At 45.5% G+C, this 17,110-nt stretch overlaps 1 protein-coding gene across 1 annotated transcript in view; it reads left to right on the forward strand.

The window, feature by feature from the left end:
* The window catches only part of APIP (APAF1 interacting protein), a 43,452-nt gene extending 29,216 nt beyond the window's left edge, over positions 1–14,236 (forward strand). Inside the window, exons 3-7 of the mRNA XM_075545911.1 lie at positions 7,472–7,520; positions 8,823–8,940; positions 10,460–10,595; positions 13,324–13,491; positions 14,048–14,236. Coding sequence (XP_075402026.1) covers positions 7,472–7,520; positions 8,823–8,940; positions 10,460–10,595; positions 13,324–13,491; positions 14,048–14,147 — 571 coding nt within the window. The 3' untranslated portion in view covers positions 14,148–14,236. The remainder of the gene's footprint in view (positions 1–7,471; positions 7,521–8,822; positions 8,941–10,459; positions 10,596–13,323; positions 13,492–14,047) is intronic.
* The last annotated feature ends 2,874 nt before the right edge of the window (positions 14,237–17,110 follow it).

Genomic DNA, 17,110 nt, shown 5'->3' on the forward strand with positions numbered 1-17,110 from the left:
TGACTGTGGGGTTTGGGTGTGGTATCACTGAACTACTTCCATTTATTTATTTATTTATAAAACAGTGTGTTAATATACAGAATAGAGCTTTCTCTGAAACTGATCTAGAATAAAGCCGTTTTTAACTGGTTCTTGAAAAAAATAAAACCAGCAGAACGAAAACTAGGGGATTGGAGATACGGATCATTGAAAATCTCAAGAGACGATGTTTTTGATGAAAACCGTAAAGATTTATGCTCTTCCTAGCAGAATTTCATTAATCCGTGCACCGTGATTGTGTGTGGCTCTCATGAACTACTCACTGGAGCATCTTTTTCTATTAAATAGCTTTTATAGTATTCAAAACAATTTATAGGAAGATTGCATCCTATGCGCAAAATGCTTTTTCTTCAGTCTCCTAGTGGTGGAGGAGCGCCTCCTGGAGGCCACTAGTGGGAAGAGCCAGTTCTATGGTACTGCCACTGTAATCTTTCCAACTCTGAGTTTGTACAGAGTGAAAGGGGTGCTGGGGTGACAGGTTGCGTTTCCTCCAAATATTTAAGTAACTTAATAAGCCACATGACTAATATCATGAATTCTTTCTCTTTTGTTTGTGGAGGGTTTTATTATTATTACTAAGCATTTTATTGGGGGCTCTTACAGATCTTATAAAAACCCGTAATGTAATTGTATTAAGCACACTTGTACATATGTTGCCATCATCATTTCCAAAGCATTTTCTTTCTATATGAGCCCTTGGTATTAGCTCCTCTTTTCCCCCTCCCTCCCTCCCTCTCCTTTCCACCCTCATGAATCCTTGATCAGTTATATATTATTGTTATTTCATATCAAACACTGTCCGTTGTCTCCCTTCACCCACATTTCTATTATTCATCTCCCTTGGGGTGGGGGTGGGGGAGTTATATATCCAACCTTGGGATCAGTCCCCCCTTTCCCCTCCTCCCCCAATCCCTTCTGTGGAAGTTTTGTTTTCTTTGCTTGGTGCTTAGAATGAGAACATTTGGAACAAAGGGAAGCCCCAATGGCTTTTACTTGCAGAATACTACTGGCCATGCTCTACTGGGGCATTGTACCAAATGATGTTAATGAAAGGCAGCTGACAGCATGCCACCCACTGCCAGCAACTTGACTCTGACTCACGGCTACCCTACGTAGTCTCCCCGACTTCCTCCCATGGAGCAGCTGGTGGGTTTGACCTTGAGGTTAGCAGTCCATGGTTTACCCAACAGTGCTGCCATGCACACACGGAGCCAGATGAGAAGGAGGAAATGGACAACCAATAAAGTAACACCAGTCAAGGGGATTCCAGGACAGTCCAGGGGATTCCAGAATGCTCAGCAACCATTGTGTTGAGGTTGGGCGGCCACCATTCAAAGTCAGCATTTTCTATTTGCCTGGTTCTTATTTTTACATTTCAGTGTGATGTGTGAGAGACACGAATCCTGCTGTGTGTTATTAGAATAATAATCAAGCAGTTTATGTGGTAGACACGACATTGAGTCTTCGAAAGATTGGTTTGATTTTTCATAGCCAGAAAGTGCATAAAAGTAGATACAACTCATGAGCTCGGGGTCTTGTTCCTGCATACCACACAGTGAAAGAGCAAAGAATGCTAAGAAACAAATGGCCAAACTTAATACCCTGCAATTCAGGTTGCTTTTCATTTGTGTCTTCTCGTAAAAAGAAAATACATCACCTCAGTTTTGGGTATTTTTTCATCCTAAAATTAAGGCTCTGTCATCCTTACATTTTTGTCCCGATACCTCTTTATTTATTTGTAGATTTAAATATATTTTTCTAAAACCCATTTCATCACTCTTTTAGTGACCCAAATTTATCAATTTCTACATGGATTTCCATTTCACAAGGCCGGTATTAAAAATAGACTTAGTGAAAAAAATAAAAATAGATTTAATGTACCAAATTGTTTGAATAAACAGAATAAATACCCTGGGTTTCCCCACTTTATAGATGGAGTTTCTTTACCAGCAAATGGGCTGTGCTTTATTTGGATCTGTTTCCAGAACTGCATAGATTGCTCACCATACAAGACCTAGTCGTCCACTTACTGTTAGTTGTGACTGGACTGTGTCCCACACAAGAATCCAAGTCCCTCCATCCTAGCGTTACCGCCCAAAGTCGAAGGATTTGGAACCTGGTCTTCATAAAGGACTCCTTTTTGTTCTTCTTTTTCAAAAAAAAAATTATTCTGTTTTTGATTAAAATTTTCACAACAAAGTCGGTTCTCAAAAACAAAAAAAAAAGTTGGTTCTCATCTAGTAATTTCTATACCTGTTATTTAAGGAACCATAATTCTATACCTGTTTGTCAAGGGAGCCTGGTGGCGTCGTGGGTCATGTGTAAACCACAAAGCCATCAGCTTGAACGACCATCCGCTCTTCAGGAAAAGGGTGAAGCTTGCTGCTGCTAGAAAGATTCACAGCCGTGGACACCAGGGGCAGTTCTGCCCTGCCCTCTGGGCCACCATGAGCCGAGACAGCCAGGAAAGCGCTGAGTGTGCTGTGGGGTTCATACCTATGGTTCAGTGGCAGGCCTTACATTTGTCACAATGGATTTGCGTCCTCTTCATTTCCACTGCAGTTGTTCTGTTCCCATTGACCTGGCAGCCCCGCGCCTCCTTACTTTCTCATCTTTGGTCTAGAGCAAATGTTTGCCATTTGGTTTTATTTCTTCTTGTTGTTGTCAGGTGCCATCGAGTCAGACCTGACCCACAGTGACCCTGTGCACATCAAAACAAAACTCTGCCAGTCCTGCACCCTCCTCAGAATTGTTCCTACACCTGGGCCCATTGCTGAAGCCACTGTGTCCATCTAGCTCCTTAAGGGACTTCCCCTTTTTTTGTTGCCCTTCGCATTACCCAGCATGATGCCCTTCTCCAGGGACTGGTCTCTCCTGACAACATGTACAGAGTATGTAAGATGCAGGCTTGTCATCCTTGCCTCTAAGCATGGCCAACGTGCACCTTAGGCAAGGGTGGTTTCACTTAGACACTTAGATGGTTATTTAGAGAAGAACCGTGCTCATTCAACCACACCCACACTGTCCAATTGGTTCCGACTCATAGCGACCGATAGGACAGAGTAGAAGAGCCCGTGGCATTGGCAAGGCTGTGAGTCTTTATGGAAGCAGACTCCTGTGTCTTTCTCCAGCAGAACGGTTGGTGGGTTCGAACATCAAGCTTTTGATTAGTAGCCTAACACTTAAACCTCTGTATCGCCAGGGATTCTTCCGGTACTCCCAGGTGATAGTATTTTTGTTCCACGGACCGGTCTGTCACTTGGCTGAAATGTGACCTTCAGGAGTGGTTGGAGTTCCGGGTTTAAAGGGTACCCCCGTTTTTATCTGTCTGACACTGTTATTGCTCTTAGTGCTTTGGTTTGTTTTCTAAATATTTTGCTCTATATGAAATCCAGGATAGGGAAATCTGTGGAGACAATACCTGGACTGTGAATGGTTCCTTAGGGGTATGGCAGGGAGGCTGGGGGCTGGGGGACAGGGAGCTAAGAACAATGAATACATGAACAAGGAAGGTGTTCTAAAACGGACTGTGGTGGTGATTGTACAACTCTTCTTGATGTGACGGAGCTACTGGATTGTGTGATATGTGAATCATATGCCAAGAAAATGCTTTAAAAATGACAAAGGCATTCGTCTTAGCGGACCTCTCGTGTCGACTGGCCCAGGACATCTGGCCTGCAAAGGACTTTTTAAAAAAGCAGTGCACTCCCTCCCCATCCCCACTGATTCCGGGGAACTGACCCACCCTGTGGTATTCTTTATGACACCACTCTAAACCAGTCCCTCCCTCATGAGAGCAAAGACTGGAATCCAACTTACTCTGCTCCGGATCTCACTCACACCGTCAGGCACTTGAAGGAGCCCTGCTGGCTTAGTGGTTATGCATTGGGCTGCGGTCCTCAAGGTCAGCAGTTTGAAACCACCAGCTGCTCCTCAGGAGAAAGACAAGACTTTGAAGAGTTAGAGTCTTGGAAACTCACAGGGGCAGCTCTCTGTCCACTAGGGCCCTCTGCATTGTCATCAGCTCGATAGCAGGGAGGAGCCTGGCATCTGAGGCTTGTGGTGGTGCGGTGGGAATAGCACTGGGCTCCTACAGGAACGGTCAGAGTTGAAGCCCATCAGCCGCTCCGGGGAGAAAAAGGCAGTCTGCGTCCGTAAGGGTTTACTCTGCCCTATAGGACCAATGAGCACAAGATCTATCCGCAGGCAGTGGGCTGTCAGGTGTTTGTTTTCTAGACCTAAATTTACCCAAGGACCATTAAAGGGACTTCCTACCACCCTTCATTTGTCTCACTTCTCAGTCTGTGGGTTCATTGGTGACCCCGACTGACAGCTCTGTTCCACGATAGCCCGTCACCCGCACGTTGGCCGTCAGCTGTGTAGTGTGTGTTCGGTACCCACGGGTCTGTGACCGGGGTCAGAAGCAAATGCTGGGGTTCCTTGTGTGTCCATGGGTGAGAGTTCATACCTACGGCATCCACTGAAAGCTTTCGGGGAGCTAAAGGACGTGTGTCGCAATTGGAGAGAACTTAGAAGATTTTGAAATTCATTTCCGAGTCCACTTTGTGAATTAGCAGCCCTGGTGGAGGAGTGGTCACTCCTGGGGCTGCTAACCACAAGGTCAGCGGTTTGCACCCCCAGGCGCTCTACAGGAAGAAGGCAGGGCTGTCTACTCCCACAAAGAGCCACAGGCTCAGGCCCACGTGGGGCAGCGCCACCCCGTCCTGGAGCGTTGCAGTGAATTGGCACGCACTCAATGGCCGTGAGTTTGGTTTGGGTTTGGAAGTATCTGGTAGAACACAGCGCCCCTGTGAGCACCACATTTTTTAGTAGAGAGCATGTGGTCATTCCTTTGACATCTTGAACATTTTCCCATCATTTTAGCTTTATGACAAGTATGTTTACAAGACGCTTTTCAAATAGGAAGCGTCCTGTGTTCCACCCCAAAGCTGCCCAACAGTAATGCCGTATGGTGCCAAACTCTCCACTAGGGGTCTCTGAACTTCATGTTTTAGGGTAGGCGATGTTGGCTTTGTGCTTCTTTTTAATTGTGACCTGGGTGATGGTTTAGAGAGCAAATCCGTTTCCCATTCAACATTTCATACACATTTTGTCTCTGGCCATCGATTGAAATCCCCGCAATGGAACAGCACTCATCCCACTTCCCCGTGTGTTTCCCACGCCATTCTTTCTCCCTTCCTAATCCTTCCTTCCATCTCAACGTCGTCGTCCTGGGGCAAAGGCCGCCCTTGCTGTTATGTTAGGGAATGCGTGGCTCCCTGGTGTTATTGTTCACCTGAGAGACCCGTGTATCCTTTGGCCGAAAGTCGAACTGCGCAGTGAGTTCAGGTCCAAGTCTGAAGGGTGACATATGACCATCATCTCAGATGTTCTGTCAGCCTCTGTCCATCCAGTGAGTCTGGTCTTATCTATCGTTTTCAGTTCTCTTCTGCATTTCGCTCCCACTCTATCTAGGAGTGTCTAATGCGATTGCTTGAAGGTTATTGGTAGTAAGCTGGGCACTGTCTCGTTCACAGTCAGTTCTAAACCCAGGTCTGAATGGTCCATCGTTGGGACTGATTTTTCCCTGTGTGTTTTCTTTGCATCACTCTTTGCCCATCCAGATAGGGAGAGATCCATATTTGCACCTCAGGTGGCTGCTCACGAGCTTTGAAGAGCCCAGTTGCTGCTCCCCAAAGTCGGCTGTAGATCCTTGTCTTTGTGGACTTCACTGGGCCTGTTGAGCTGTGGCCCAAGGTCAGCAACTCATTCCCTCCAAGGGTTTAGTCATGGCTAAAAGGCTTCATGGCTTTGCCCCTGTATAAATATGAGCATTTTAAGCAACAAAGGTAAACCAGAAGTCTGCTCTTAGGAATTTTACAAATATGAAATCTCTTCTATTGAACATATTCTCTGATTAGATTTTAGGATTACATATGCATGTGTGTGTATATATACGTATATATATGAAGGGGCTGGTAAAAATGTGTAGATAATTGGAATTAAATGTAAAAGGGAATATTTCCATGAACTTTTTGGAACGTGTGTGTGTGTGTGTGTGTGTGTGTGTGTGTGTGAGTGTGAGTGTTGCTTCAGTGTCCATGCATGGCACAAATGGTCAAGCAGTTGGCTACTAACTGCGAGGCCAGCGGTTCAAACCCATCCGGCGTTGCCTCAGAAGAAAGCCCGCGTGCTCTGTAGTGATCGCGGTGATGAAAACCCTGCAGAGGGTGCACGGTTCTCCCCTGCAGCGCCTGGGTGCTGAGACTTGAGGCCCGACTCAACAGCAGCTAAAAATACCCCCACAAAACCCCAAACTCATGCCATCAAGTCAATACCGACTCAGTGGTTCTGTAGGGCAGGGTGGAACTGCCCCTGTTTGTTTCAGGAGTAGAAAGCCCCTCCTTCCCTAGAAGAGCAGCTGGTGGTTTCAAACAGCCAACCTTTTGGATCACAGCCCAACACTTAACCACTGTGCCACCAGGGCTCCTTCAGCTAACTGTAACCACCAACTAACAGGCTGCGTCAGTGGTGCTGCACTGCCAAACTGCAGGAAAACACCGACGGGCTTCCGAAGAATTACAGGCCAGGGAGCTTTCCCACAAGCGTTTTGAAGCCCCCTCCCATTTATCTCTCGTATCATGATATTATTTTTCATAGTAGGAAACATCATAATACGGTTATGATGTTTTGCGAGAGAAATCTAATGACTGTATGAATTTTTTTTACATTTATTAGGGGCTCATACAACTCTTATCACAATCCATACATATACATACATCAATTGTGTAAAGCACATCCATACATTCTTTGCCCTAATCATTTTCAAAGCATTTGCTCTCCACTTAAGCCCTTTGTATCAGGTCCTCTTTTTTTTTCCCCCTCCCTCCCCGCTCCTCCCTCCCTCATGAGCCCTTGATAATTTATAGATTGTTATTTTGTCATATCTTGCCCTATCCGGAGTCTCCCTTTCCTGCCTTCTCTGCCGTCCGTCTCCCAGGGAGGAGGTCACATGTGGATCCTTGTAATCAGTTCCCCCTTTCCAACCCACTCACCCTCCACTCTCCCAGCCTCGCCCCTCACACCCTGGTCCTGAAGGTATCGTCCACCCCGGACTCCCCGTGCCTCCAGCTACCACATGCACCACTGGATGGGACAGAGGTTGTGCACTGGTGACTGTATGAATATTTAAACACGGCAAAGGAAAGGCGGTGACCACCTTTTGACCGTGTGACAGATGCACCTGAGTAATCTGACATTCTTTCTAGGCGGCCAAAATCATTCATGAAACCACACAGCTGTTTGTCTGACTTGATTATAGAGAACACCAGTGACTGAACTGCAAGGAGAGTCACATTTCTTTATCAAAGGAAAAAAGAGAGAGAGAAATTCGAATGAAATAAATGCCAGTTTCTTTGTTTTCTGTCCCCAGAAATGAAATCTACATCGCCCCTTCAGGAGTGCAAAAGGAACGAATTGAGGTATTTCCCGGGTGAAGGGATTCTGCTTCCACCCAAATGCCACTTCTTAATTAAGCCCTGTGTTGTGTAATGGAATTGATCTTAAAATCTAATGAAAAGAAAATGTTGGTTTTGATGGATGGTTATACTGTGGTAATTTAAATAGCTAGCAGATGAGCACTTATTGAGTAACTATTACTTTTATTTGTTTATTTATTTAAAGGGATACACATTCTTGATACACCCAGAATGCATTGTGCAATTGCTCGGTGTCTGCAGAGGGCGGGCGAGAATAGCTCCTCTGACTCTGCAAGCGTTACGTCATGGTAGCCCCGGCTAGTGGAACAGTCAGACTGACGGTCTCCTATGGGCGGAAGTCTAAGGAGCATCTGTCTTCTTGCCATTCTAACTTCTGACAGACACATTTAATAATCGCAAAGCTGTTTTCATTTTCAAGGTTATGAAACTTTACGCCAAAGTTTTGAGTCGGCTGGGGGGTAATGACCCAATCTGGTTAGAAAAATAAACATGCAGTGCTTTTATCTAAAGCAAGAAAAGCTGCTTCATTAATGAAACATTCCTATTGCCCTTTGAAGTAACTCCTGGCAACGTAAGTTAAAACTTAATAATACACATGCATGAGCAAGAAACAGTTATGTAGATCTACATAACACCTTAGCACTTTCAGAATAATATGCCTTCTTGAGAGGAATCTTTCTGAGTAACAGTTACATTTAAATTCCTCAAGGCCTAAGGCAAATGTGCTCTCTGATTTTCCATTAATCTTATGAAGTATGAAGAGGTCATGTAAACGAACTCATCTGGGAATCCCAGGTTCTTCACATGCTCTGTCTGAATTAAAGCCACAAAATCAGAGGTCTGAGTTAATTAGCTAAATGGACCGACCACCACTATCGTGCTGCATGTTGATTTTCAAGGAAAGAAACATTTATTTCCATTAAGGAAACACAAATTCTAAGGAAAGGGTATTTCTTGGCTCTTGATAATATTTTTCATTGTAGGAAACATTGTTAAGACCTCTTTCTCAGAGTGATGTTTGGAGAGAGAACTATAATGCCGCATATGAGTATTTAAAGTGAGAGAAGTGCGTATGCCCATAGTTAGCATCCTATAGGTAGGGATGCCTGTACCATATAGCACACTTTCACATATAAGGTGCACGGAAAATGAACGTGTGTTGGGTTGCATGGCTTGCAAACTGTCGTGCCCATGTTGCTTGCATCGAAATGTGGTATATGCAAGAAAGGAGGCCTTTCTGATATGATTTAAGGCTTCTTGTTCCTTTTCTCCCTCTGTAAATAGCCTGAAGACCTGTTTGTTTGTGACATAAATGAGCAGGACATACGTGGGCCTCCACCATCTAAGCAGCTCAGAAAAAGCCAGTGCACCCCCCTGTTCATGAACGCTTACACAATGAGAGGTATGCAGACCACGTGCTCCACATAAAGAGGGCTTGCTGAGTAGGCTCCTCCGAGTAATGGTCACTGTTATTTTAGTTCACATGTGTTGAATGTGTGCTCTATGCAAAAACTTTAAATGGGTTAACTCGTTCCATTTTCACACCGATCCTGGACCTTGGTCCATTATTATTCCCTCTTCCAAAGGAGGGAACGGGGGCTCCGGACAGTCCAATCTCTTTCCCAAGTGGAACAGCTGGTGAGTCCTGGAGCCAGCATTCCCACCCAGGGCAGTCTGACTCGGCTCGTACCTGCACTGTCACATTGGCTGATGATCCGACCACGCCTCCTGTTAAAGGACACACGCACGGCAACATATGACAGAAACAAGTCCAGTTACAAGCCAGGGAGGATCACAGCCTGTTCTCTTCAACCAGAATCGTCCTCAGATTTTGAACAAGTTACTGTTCAGCTAGGAGTCTCATCTTAATTCCCAGAAGTTGTGGTAAAAGTCTGGTCTGAAGAATTTAAACCTGGAGGATGATGTGAAAATAGAAGATAGGAAATGCTGGCTCAACCATGACAGTCGACAACGTCTTTAGGACTTTTTTTTAAATATAGCTAAAGCATGACATTAATGTGAAGTAAGTTGTGGTGGCGTCATGGTTACACACTGGGCTGCCAACGGAGAGAAGACTAGCTGCTCTGAGGGGGAGACCAGGATTCTTCTCCTGAAAAGAGCAAGTGCCTCCACAACCTGCCGGGACACTTCTCCTCTGTCCTATAGGGTCGCTGTGCGTGGCAACGAACTCGGTGCCAGAGTCTGCCGTGCCGCGGCTTATTCCGACACCTTCTCAGCCTGCACTAGAAGACTGAAACTTTAGGGAAAGACCCTGTCCCAGGTTGAAGCTAAATAAGCTCAGCAGTTGCTGAAGCAGGCCTGACTCAGTTTTACGGCCTGCAGTCAATCTACACCACTGCCGTGAATCCCCATCATGCCTCGGTGCTTGCTCCCTGCAGCGTAAGGTGGTAAGAACAGAGGCTGCAGTGTCAGGAGGACCTGGGCCCCAACTCCAGTTCTGCCACTACCATCTGTGAACTCTGGGCAAGCCTTCACACCCCAGAGAGAGAAAATGCTGAGTGTGTTGAAGCCCGGGAAGGCACAGAAAAACCCATTCCATTCATTGATTCATCTGTTTGAGGAGATGTTTTTTGAACGGGTGTAAAGTACTGTGCGCTGTCCTCAGGCTGGATAAAGCTGATGTTTTCCTTCCCTCCCCGTTCCTTTGTTTAGTGTTACCCACCTCCGACCTCCCCTCTACGTAGCCCTGTGATGCAGTGCTCAAGTGTCCAAGATTCAGAGGCTGGGAAACCCCGTGGAGCAGTTCTGCTCTGCCCTATGAGTCTGTTCACTGGCACACGACAGCATTGGTCTGCCCCCTGCCCTTCTCCCACCAGAAGAAATCAATCAGCGTGCATGTTTCATCTCAGAGGTGTAAGGTCGTCTTCGTTGGTGATGTGACCGTCTTCTTCCTCCCTCAGGAGCCGGCGCAGTGATCCACACGCACTCCAAGGCTGCTGTCATGGCCACCCTCCTTTACCCAGGACAAGAGTTCAAAATCACCCATCAGGAGATGATCAAAGGGATCCGGAAGTGTACCTCCGGCGGGTACTATAGGTACTCATTTATTTATTGTTGCTTAAAGAATTTGCTAAAGCATTTTCCCATCTAGGGATGAATGGGGTACTGGCCTTTTGATGGATTTAACAAGATGGGGTATGGTCTGCATTAAAAAAGACCTCACTTCACATACTGCTTCCAAATGCACGCTCAGCGGTCCCCAGTCCGATGGCCTTGCTCCCCCATGGTCATGGTCAGTTGTCCACAACATAGAGAATATGACATGTTTGTCCAAAGAAAACAAATACACCGTGGCTGGCGTTTCTACAGAGATGGAAAGATGGTGTTCCCCGACTGACACAGCCAAAGAACAAGGTCTGTGCCCTCGCTTTCCTAGCCTCGCCCGACTAACAGCGAGCAAGCTCGGGGCTGCCAAGTGCAGTTCAGGTGCAGCAACTCCGGGGCAGAGAGGGCCGCTCGCCTCTGCCTCGTGGGGTCACTGAGCACCCAGATCAGCTCGGTGGTGCCGGGGAAAAGGCCGCATTCTGACGAAAGGTAGTGCTTCTGAAAGGTTTGCATGTGGACAAGTGTCTTCATTAATTTGAGTTAAGTAGATCTCTGGAGTTGGACAGCTTCTCAGTGATGAAATGTGGCATAGCTCGTCTAACGCAGTGTGACCTCTGCGAAAGTTCAAGTCCTCCTGCCGCCCCCCAGAGGTGTGGCTCATTGCTCATCAATCTAGAAATCTGTGCTGTGAAGAGACATGTCCCTAATACTCAGGAACAGACTAAGCATTGCTTTAACCCTTAGCACACTTATTCCTGAACCTTCACCTTCACAAATTGCCGAAAACCAAAAGCCCCAAGCCCATGGCAGCAGTCCATTCTGTCTCACGGTGACCCTATGGGACAGAGTGGGGCTGACCCATCACGAGTGCAAGCGTGCGGCGCGCTCCAGAAGCAGAGCTGCAGGGCAGCTGACCTTTCCATTAACAGCCGAGTGCTTAACCACTGCGCCACTAGGACGCCTTTCATCTCCTAAGGGCCCACGAACTTGTCCCTTCGCTGGCCTGGAGGAAAAGGTGGCAGCCTTGCTGCCCGTATTCTAACAGCAACACACCCCTGTGACTGCGTTTGTCATAGAGCACACCTCCGCTGAGTCGTGTGCTGATGGATCCGTTGGATTGGACTGGATAACAGCTCGTATTTCCTCTGTGCCTGAAGCATTCCTCCACACTGTGGGACACCTGCTTCCACGAGTTAAATGTTTGAATGGTGGGAAGGGTGATAGGCCACCAATGTAGGCCCACCTGGCCTGCTCCGTATCTGCGTCTTGAGAGCAAGGCCTTCGATGGCTTTGGTGAAGAAAGAAGAGCAGGCCAGACAGCCGAGGGTGGGCAGAGTGGCAGAGCAGCACACGCAGGGCCTCGGGAATGGTGTCGCATACATGACACGGAAGAAGGATGGCCTTTGAAACGCCTCATGGCGTCTATGCTCTACATATTATTTTGGATGTTTCAGAAACTAAAGAATGAAAAATAATCGTAATGCAGTGCGCTTTGCACTGCCGTATCCACCTGGCTGGGGAGTGAGTAACAGCTAGCTCATGAGCACAGTGGCGGTCTATCAGAAGTAAGCGAGAATCCTGAGAATGCCAGCCAAAGGAGGGCGCTGACCATCAGAGGAGCAGGGCAGATGAAACTGCAAGACGTGGCGTTTGGAACTCCTATGCTCTATGACCAAAAAGAAATCTGATGGTTGATTCTTAGCAGGAAGACGTTAATATATCCATGTATAATTGTCTTCCTTAGCGGAAGCAGAGGAGACCTGGTGGTGTAGAGGTTACACGTTGGGCTGCTCACCACAAGGGTCAACAGTTTGAAACCACCAGCCTCGCCAAGGGAGGAAGTGAGGTTTTCTATTCCCATAAAGACTTGCGGTCTCAGAAACCCACAGGGGCATGTCAACCCTGCCCTATAGGGTCGCTATGAGTCAGAATCAAGAGGGCGTTTGGTCGGTATTAGAGGTGGAAGCAACAGGCCTCTAAATGGAATGAAAAGAGCATGCTTACGGGTCAAACGATTCGGTCCACTTAACGTCTCAGGATCAGCCTCCTCTCTGCATAGTGGAGGTATCAGATTGAGTTTGCTTCCGAACTTATTTGCTATGGGGTCATTTTCCATCTGTAGCTGCTTCTACATGTATGTGTGAGGAAAAGAGAAATGTGTCCTGCTTCTTGTTGACACAGGGGACACGTCAGGCCAGCCAGTGCTCTATCCAGATGGCAGGGTACCTTTACATACAGAGAAGATCATTTCTGGCTTTTGATTGGCTGCATAGTACTTATGCTGTAAAATTAACTAGATCAGTAATTAAGTTCTTGCTTGAATATTATTGCATGAGTGAAAAGACAAGCAGCATTTTGGTTTTCAAAATATTATCAGACTGTGAGGAGCTATTTTCAGAAGGTTCTTGTTATTCCATGCCACCTATCACACCCATATTTTGTTGGTTTAGCTGTCTGAGACACATAGGACCTAATTTTTGCCTTTTAGGATTAGTGGAGCACCTGCCAAGTTCTGAAGGCATCTTTTGATGGACATATTTATCCAAGATGCACAGAATAACTTGTCCCATCTTGTTCATGATTGGGCGGGGCTTCCAGATATGAAGAGAATTGGTGACTTGAGAGACGACCCTAGTGGTGCAGTGGGGTAAGCACTGGACGCCTAGCCACCATTTTCTGTGAGTACCTCTGCTTAATGGGGGTCTGTTCTGTCATACAGATACGATGACATGTTGGTAGTGCCCATTATTGAGAATACTCCTGAGGAGAAAGACCTCAAGGAACGAATGGCTCGTGCAATGGATGAATACCCAGACTCCTGTGCAGTGCTGGTCCGACGTCATGGGGTGTATGTATGGGGAGAAACATGGCAGAAGGCTAAAACCATGTAAGTATAAAGGAAGAAGTGTCTGGGAGAAGTTATCATACTGTAAATATGAAAGGGGGCAGGCTCAGTTTTGTGATTTTAAATGAAGTATGAATTTTGTTATTGGCCAAATTGGTTTGATTTTAAATAGCCCTTTCAAGATATTTATTATTAGCATGCATTCACTCACTCCTAAATATTTATTGGATGAAGTATGCACTTTGTTACAAAGACGGAGACACAGACACCAAAGGTTAAGGCTGGTAAGGAAATTGGATAATGTAGTGATTTGCTACATTTATTTCCAAAAGTGGAACATAATAAAAAATGTAAGTTCATATAGTTTGGTCTTAATTATCTTTAATTCCCTAAGCAGTAATATTGTGGTATGAGTCCATGTGATTCATGTCAACATCTTCATGTTTAGGGAAAAATGAGAAGCATTGGGCTACAGTGAGAAAAAATCATATATTAGGAAGCAGATAGGGTTAACTTAGTAGAGAAGTAGAAGTTATTTGGGACTCGTGAACTTTGTTTCACTGAATACCTGGCACTCTGTTTGCTTTTTCTCCTGTAGGTGTGAATGCTATGACTATTTGTTTGATATTGCTGTTTCAATGAAGACAGTTGGACTAGATCCTACACAGCTTCCAGTTGGAGAGAATGGAATTGTATAAACAAGTGTGAAATTTAATTATGTACAGAGAGCAAGACATAAGTGAAATTTAATTATTTTTTAATCTATTAAAATTTACCTTGAAGCATATTTTGCTATTAGTTTGTCATTTAAAACATAGGTGATTATGCTTAATAGTTTCCGATAGTGACTGGTATTTGCATATAGTCTTATAATTTTAAGTGACAGTACAATAGAATATTGTTTTGTTTTTTATTTTATTAGCTTTGTTTTTAATCAATCATTTTATAGAACCTCTTACAGCTCTGATAAAAATCCATGCAGCCATTGTATCAAGCACATTTGTACATATGTTGCTATCATCCTTTTGAAAACATTGTCTTTCTGTGTAGGCCCTTGGTATCAGCTCTTTCTTTTCTCTACCTCCCCCACCCCTCTCATGAACCCTTGATAAATTATAAATTATTACTATTTTCATATCTTACGCCATTCACTGTCTCCCTTCACCCATGTTTCTGTTGTTCATGCCCCTGGGGGTGGGGGTGGGGATGATATAAATCAATCATTGCTATTGGTTCCTCCCCTTCCCCTCTACTTCCCCCTACCCTCATGGTATTGCTACTCCCACTACTGTTCCTGGGGGGCTTATCTGTTCTGAATTTCCTGTGTTTCAGCCTCTTATCTGTACCAGTGTACATGCTCTGGTCTAGCCAGATTTGTAAGGTAGAAGTAGGGTCATGATCCTGGGGGGGATGAAGCATTAAAGAACGAGAGGAATGTTATGTTTCATCAGTGCTATACTGCACCCTGGCTGGCTCGTCCCTTCTTTGTGAGAGGATGTCCAGTTGTCTGCAGGTAGGCTTTGGGTCTCCACTCTGGCCCACCTCATTCACATCACTATGAGTGTTTTAGGTCTTGTGATACCTGATCCTGTTGACACCTCATGATCACACAGGCTGCTGTGCTACCTCCCTGTGGGCTTTGTTGCTTCCCAGCTAGATGGCTGCTTGTTTACCTTCAAGTCTTTAAGACCTCAGATGCTATATCTTTTAATAGTCGGGCCATCACCTTTCTTCAGCACATTTGCTTATGTGCTCATTTTGTCTTCAACGGTCGTGTCAGGAAGGAGAGCATCACAAAATGCCTGGTTTTTAGAACCAAGTGCTCTTGCATTGAGGGAGCACTTGAGTAGAGGCCCCATGTCTGTCTGCTATCTTACTACAACATATAAATATATGTACACAGACCTAAATCTCTATCATGATATGTAAATACATTTACATATGTACATTCCTGTATTTATACCTGTATAAATGCCCTTTGACCCCTAATTCTTTCCTCTATTTCCTTTTACTTTGCTCTTGTCCCACTATCATGTTCAACCTTCATTCGGCTCTCAGTAATTCTTCTTGGTTACATTGTACTTGATCAAACCCCTCCAGGCATTCTGCACCCTCCTCGCCATCCCTTGTAGGTCGCTTGTTTTTCCCTTGTCCCTGGGTTTGTTGGCAACCCCATCTTTCCCCCACCTCTCCTTCTTCCATGTCCCCCTGGAACCATCAATCCTGCTGTTTTCTCCACAGGATTGTTTATCCTGCCCTATCTTAATAGATAGACGTGAAAAGTGGGTGGGATGGAGAGAGCCTATAAATCGTTCCACATCTGCTGTTGACCCTTATGAATGTTTTCCAATCAAGTCTGATGAGTTGCCTAGTCTTGCCCCAAAGTCAATTTTTGGGATTCCTCAGGGACTTCATTGCTTTGATCCCCTTGCTGCTCTATTGTACACTCTTTGTGTTTTGCCCCAGTTGGGGGGGGCTGGGGGCGTGGGGGGTGTCAGACTGGGCACAATTCCAGCATTGTGTCTCCAGTGCTGTCCCCTGTAGTGCTATGGATCAGTGAGGGGATGCTGTGTCTCATGGTGGAGCCGGCCCTACATTCCTCTCTGTGCATTGGCTGCTCCAAGCAGGAATGTCATCCTCAGGGCTTGGTGGACCAAGATGCGATCCATTCTCTCTCTCTCCTTCCCTCTGAGTTTGCTCCCACATGGTCTGCACAGACCTCTCCTCTCCCTGGGCTGTATCTTCCCTGCTGTCTTCTGTAGTGCATTCTGCTGGGGTGGGAATCCACATAGTGTCATCAGTTTTTACAATCAATGTTTCTCATCTTTATTTAAAAATTTGTAAGACATATGAGTATTTCTTTGAATAAATTCCTTTTTTATGTACATTCTTAGAATTCTTTAAAGCTGCTACTGATAATATAATTCACTGAGAAACTTCTACTTAAAATGCTTCAAGATGCTGTAATACAAATACAGGGCCGACAAGGAAGAGGAAGACTTCTCAAGAAGATGGATTGACCTGGTGGCTTCAACAGTGCCCAGTAACATAGCAATGCTTGTGAGGATGATGTGTAAAGGTAGAGTTGCTGTGAGCCAGAACAAATCTGAGAGCACCTAACAGCCACAATGATAGCACGTGTGTGAAAATGTAAGGCTGGACCTACCCTCATTATCAGTGTCACTGTTCACAGAGCGCTCCTTTAAGGTGCTGTAGCATAGTCACTTCATATTGGGATTCATTGTCAAGTCAAGTGTGTGTGTGTGTGTGTGTGTGTGTCTCAATATAGACAAAAGCAATACCAATAGGATCCTAAAGGTTCTGTCTGGTTATTTTGACAGGGTGGTATATTAGTCTGGGTAGACTAGAAAAACAAATCCAGAGACACTCCAATGTGTGTAAAAGAGAACTTTATATCAAAGAGCAATTGTACATTAAGAAAACATCCCAGTCCAGTCCAGATTGAGTCCCTAAGTCCGTCATTGCCCCATTTGGCAGTACTAGCCCATAAATTCCTCTTCAGAGACACACAGTCATGCAATAATGCTGAGTTCAGGAGGATCATGGGCCAGTGGGTGCAAAGTCTTATGTATCCAGTGACGGTGGAAGCATCTCAGCACTGGTGTGGCTCTCCACATGGCTCCTCTAGCTCCAGGGCTCT

This window comes from Tenrec ecaudatus, chromosome 4, assembly GCF_050624435.1.
Source record: "Tenrec ecaudatus isolate mTenEca1 chromosome 4, mTenEca1.hap1, whole genome shotgun sequence".
NCBI classification, from domain to species: domain Eukaryota; kingdom Metazoa; phylum Chordata; class Mammalia; order Afrosoricida; family Tenrecidae; genus Tenrec; species Tenrec ecaudatus.